Consider the following 5,694-nt stretch of genomic DNA (forward strand, 5'->3'; position numbering starts at 1 on the left):
CTTTAGTAAATCGAAAAGAAGTGATGTTTCATCAGGACAATGTGCAACCCCACACTGCAAAGATCACATCACAGAAGATCGAAGAGCTTGGTTGGGAAAAAATTCCTCATCCACCTTATTCTTCTGACCTTGCTCCTTCAGACTACCATTTGTTTTGTAGTTTACAGAATCATTTGGGGGACATAACTTTCGCAAGCCAGGAGGTCAAAACTGACATTTCAGAGTTCTTCGCTTTGAAACCAAAGGAGTTTTACATTGATGGGATTAAAAAGCTTGTAAATAGATGGAATGAAGTCATAGACAATCAGGGAAAGTACACTGATGATTAAATTTCAATTAAATATAACATTTGATCACTTGTTTTCTTTATTCAAAATTGGACAGAACTTATGGGATGACCTGATACTTGTATGATGGTGACAAACATTTACATCTATCACATGATGATATCAAAGCAAGGAGACAGAAACATGTGCACACACACACATATACATACATACATGATCGGTTCCTTTCAGTTTTTGTTTACCAAATGTACTCATGAAGCTTTGGTCAGCCTGAGGCTATAGTAGAAGACACTTGCTTAAGGCACCACACAGTGGGACTGAACTCAAACCCATGTGATTGGGAAGCAAACTTCTTACCACACAGCCCCACTTAAGTGTCCTTGAAAATTTAAAGGTACCTATGCCTATGGAATACTCAGTCACTTCACACATCAATTCACAGAGTAGGTCACTCAGTTGAGCAAACAATTACTCATTGAAACAGAGATTCCATCATATTTGATATCTGTGGAGACGCATGACTTAGTGGTTACGGTGTTGGACTCACGATCATGAGATTGTTCTTTTGATTCCTGGATCAGTTGATGTTTTGTGTTCTTGAGCAAAACACTTCATTTCATGTTCTTCAAGTCCACTCAGCTGGCAAAAATTACCAATCCTACAACAGACCGGCATCCTGTCCTCCAGAGGAATATGTATGCCACAGAAACTAGGTAACCATTCCTATGAGTCTATATGATATGGGAAGGAGCTTTTTCCTTTTTTTTATCCATATTTAATGTCTACCTTAAACTTTTAAACTGGAAGCAATATGAACATGGTGAAAGGTCCAAGGGAGATCTAATTCTGATAGACAAGGATTAAATGGATAATGTAAAGTGTTGGGTCTAAAAGTGATGCAAGCAATAGGTGATGGGTGACTGAGCATAGATAGAATCAGTTACTTTAAGCAGGGATAGTGTGTTTGAGGGACCAAAGAGAGTTGAAAGTAGCTGGAAAGAGCACAGAAGTGCGTGTGTGTATGTGTAGGCAACTGAGTAATGCAGGCAAACCTAGAAACCCAGTGCCACCAAATCCCCAACTATCACCATCATCCTCTCTCCACTCTGCCTGAGAACCTTTTGGGTATGGCTTAGCCTGATCAGTCACCAACACATCCACAAAGCCTAACTCCAACACCAACCCCAGGATGTCACTCTGACAGACAAATATTATGTACAGTGTTAATGGTGGTGGTGTGTAAAAGGATAGATAGTTGTAAAGTGTAGGTTTAAAAATCAGATAGATGATCAGAAAGTCGGTAGTGGAGCTAGAATGTGTGCCACTTCTGGTAGCCCTTGAGTTTGTTGCCCACCCACTATAGGGGGTTATACAGCAGGCCCAAAAGTGTTGCCCTAAAAAACATCACCTAGTGTGGACTACACCCATCACCATACCCTCATGTTAGCGCTGAAAGTATTATACAACAATTTCTAAAACAAAATGGTGTGCTTAAAGAAAGAAAACGAAAACGCAATTTATTTTAGTTAATCTTACCACATAATTTATTGGTATGAAATGTTTACAGAGAATTTCATTTTTTTCTTTTTAGACAAAATATCCTACAAAATGTAAAAAGATATCCTTTTCAAAGTAAACATTTGGTAGTAAAGGAATTAAAACGAGAGAGAGAGAGAGAGAGAGAGTGTGTGTGTGTGTGAAGTGCAAAACTGGTATGTAGCTGGAGCCAGAAACATAGCACAGTACAAATATCTCATACATCAATTGGAAACTAAAATTATATAGCAAGCTCAAGGCTTAAGCTAATATGTAAAGCTTCCAAATTACAGTTACAGCTCGGTGGGAAATCCATAGTGGACTATGAGAGGAAGGAAAAAGATGGCAAAGAAACTGGAAGAAAAAAATTGAATTCCTGAAAGCAGTAGTAAACCAGCAAGTTAATGAAAAGACATGGATGACAAGGCAAAAAAAAAAAAAAAAGGTAAAAAATAAAGAGAGAGATCATTAGATGAAAATATTTCAGAAATCATCTCTAGTTTTTCAAACTTGCTGAGTTACTTTTATTGACAACAGTAAGTTGCCATTTTATCAAATATTACAGAGAGGGAAACCCTGTAATATATCAATAGAGAGCATTTTGCAATGAGGAACAATGGATTTTGGACTTTATTTTTTAAAACATGAAAAATTAAGAAAGATTCCCGACCTATTATCTAATGCCTAACTGGGAACAAAAAAAAAAAATTTCTTTCTTTATATTAATAAAATATTTCTGTACAAACCTTGAAAAAATGTTATTTCGTGACTGGGGAACGGAAATAAATACAGACTTTGTGAAATTCATGTGAAGATGAAATTGGGAATTTCTTTAGACTCTGGAGAGGTTCGAGGGTAGGGTAGGAGTAGAGACGTCCTGTGGTGAGACGGAATCACTAATAAAACAGTTAACCAAAATGTAGATTCCACATTAGGTAAACAACTGCATGGATTTAATCCCATATGATATAACAAGATTGGAATTAAGGTCACTGAAATTAACACAGTAAGTAATGTTGATGATAGAAATCCCTAAATAGATATTTAAGGATTATCATATTATCATTATTTGACAGGGAAATAAATCCTTTGACTGTCTTGAACATCAGTTAAGGCATTCAAGGGTTGAAAGACAGCACCATGTTTATAGAATACATAACCAATCACAACATAACATCGTACAAGATTACAAGTTAATGAAATGATAAAAGAAATCTTTCAGTGCTTTTATTTATTTATTATTTTTTGTTGTTTTATATTAAAAACTATTCTTTTAAGGGAAAAACTTCCGAAAAATGACATAAAATTACAACGATCATTTGTGTCCATTTTAAGAGTTGTGTCCCTTGCACAATTTTAGCATTTTGTTTTCTTCAAGCTGAGAGTTACTCCCCTTATTTACAAAGAAAAACTTACCAATTTCATTCGGTTGCTTCCCCGTAATGTCTTGTAGCAAACCAACAAAACAAACAGAAGAAAAAAAAATAAACATTAATAAATAACATAAGGCTAGTCAGGGTAGTTTTAGATAACAAAACAATATGTATTGCTGTTTTGACAGCACAGCAGTATAAATTCATAAAAAGAATTCACTCCCAATATTTTGATTAGCAGGACTAGAAATTCTGTATGGCAACAGTTGGATTTCTTGTTATTTACCGAGAAGCACCAAACGCAGTGCAATAAAGTACAAGGGGGAAAAAAAAAATTAATAAAATGAAAATCTGGTTTTATCAAGCCAAATTTTAAACAAATCTTTTCTCTGTCTATTCTTCTACTTGAACCTCAGCTAAGGTTCTGATCTTCTTTGTTGGTGTTCTCATCAGGAACATCCATTTCTTCAGGGTTTTCCTCTTCAGTGATATTGGTAATATTTGCAAGACTTTCGTCATCGCTCTTCTTCTCTGCATTCTTATCATTTTCAGAAGTTTTCTCTTCATCCTTCCTGCTACTACTGCCCACGGACATATCGGATTCTTCATGGCTTTCATCACTCTCTGGCCCTGAACTCGTACTTTGTTTTTCTGGAAGCAAAAGTAATCCTTTTCAAGTAATATAACCACATAAAATAAATTTTTTTTTAATTTTAAAAATCACATTACCTGAATTTCCTTGACTCTTTAGCATTTAAACTGGCTATATCTGGCCAAGATATTCTACCTGTTTCATCTTCAAACTGGCCAGATCTGGCCCCTTACACCAATATTATTCCAAAAATTTACAGTTACCTCATCAAAATTTCAAAGTACAAAATAATGCATGGTTCATTCAAAACAATGTGAATAATTAAGCATTTACTTTTGACTGAATAGTGTAAATGCTAAAGGGTTTATGACTTATTCAGTAATAGACAATTTAAAAAAAAAATTTTAATTACTATTTTGCATTTCTTTCTCTTGTCCCTATTCTCTTGGTTAGAAGGTTCAAGAAATACAGTAACTTAAAAGAATTGTCAGGGATATATTTCTATCACTAAACATTTAACTAGGGGTGTAAACGTGACTGCTTGCATCAAAAAGTTTGCTTGCCAGCAAATCTGATCAAGTGATCCCAGTGCATAGCACCTTGGGTAAATGTCTTTCTACCAAAACTATGAGGCAGGTAATATACCTGGTGAATGAAATTTGCTAAGGGACACCTGCATGGATCCCATTACAAGTGTGTGTATGGTGACGAATGGCTGAATGAAAATATGTTGAGGCATTTAATTTCATATGCATACTGAAGTAGAATTTGTCTGCTAGGGTCACTACAATCAACTAAAACTCTTAAAGGTATGACTGGTGTACAATGATGAAACTACTAAAATAATTTGGACGGAATATTTCTTTTTTTCAATCATGAAAATTAGTGCAAATAGAATAAACGAGTATTAGTGAATAAATGAATAACTACTCACATTTAACTAGATTCTTACCATTGGTTCAAGATGAAAATGTCAGTTACTATCATTATTATTATTATTATTATTATTATTTAGAAAGCAGCAAACTGGCAGAATTATTAGCACACCAGGCAAAACGCTTAGTGGCAATTTGTCTGTCTTTACATTCTGAGTTCAAATTCTGCCGAGGTCGACTTCGCCTTTCAGGGTTGATAAATTAAGTACCAGTGCAATACTGGGATCAATGTAATCAACTATACCCCTCCCCCAAATTTCAGGCCTTGTGCCTATAGTAGAAAGGATTATTATTATTATTGAGTGAGAGAGCAGTGCATGCCATCAAAGTGACACTGGGGTAAAATATACGAAGCCCATTATACCCATCATGACTACCCGTCTGATAAGGGTACACCAGGCACACGCATCACAACCATATGTGCGCGACATGGTGATCTCATATCAAGTGAACTGACAGATCCAGTGCACAGCAGCATTTCATCCATCTAACATGTATATATGCAGAAACACACACATGTTTGTTATATTATAGATTATTTTGACTTCTTAACAATATACACACATCAAGTACATCTAAGAGGTAGAGTCACTCTCAATCACAAAATCATCATCGTCGTCGTTTAACGTCCGCTTTCCATGCTAGCATGGGTTGGGCGATTTGACTGAGGACTGGCAAACCAGATGGCTGCACCAGGCTCCAATCTGATCTGGCAGAGTTTCTACAGCTGGATGTCTTTCCTAACGCCAACCACTCCGAGAGTGTAGTGGGTGCTTTTTATATGTCACCGGCACGATGGCTAGTCAGGTGGTACTGGCAATGGCCACGCTCAAAATGGTGTTTTTTACGTGCCACCTGCACGGGAACCAGTCCAGCAGCACCGGCAACGACCTCGCTCGAATGTTTTTTTCACGTGCCACCAGCACAAGTGCTAGTAAGGCGACGCTGGTAACGATCCTGCTCAAATGGTG

At 36.5% G+C, this 5,694-nt stretch overlaps 1 protein-coding gene across 1 annotated transcript in view; it reads right to left on the reverse strand.

Annotated features, from left to right (window-relative positions):
* Nucleotides 1-1,803: 1,803 nt before the first annotated feature.
* The window catches only part of LOC106874860 (endoplasmic reticulum junction formation protein lunapark-A), a 99,611-nt gene continuing 95,720 nt past the window's right edge, over nt 1,804-5,694 (reverse strand). The window contains exon 9 of the mRNA XM_014922757.2: nt 1,804-3,847. Coding sequence (XP_014778243.2) covers nt 3,609-3,847 — 239 coding nt within the window. The 3' untranslated portion in view covers nt 1,804-3,608. The remainder of the gene's footprint in view (nt 3,848-5,694) is intronic.

This window comes from Octopus bimaculoides, chromosome 4, assembly GCF_001194135.2.
Source record: "Octopus bimaculoides isolate UCB-OBI-ISO-001 chromosome 4, ASM119413v2, whole genome shotgun sequence".
Taxonomy (NCBI): domain Eukaryota; kingdom Metazoa; phylum Mollusca; class Cephalopoda; order Octopoda; family Octopodidae; genus Octopus; species Octopus bimaculoides.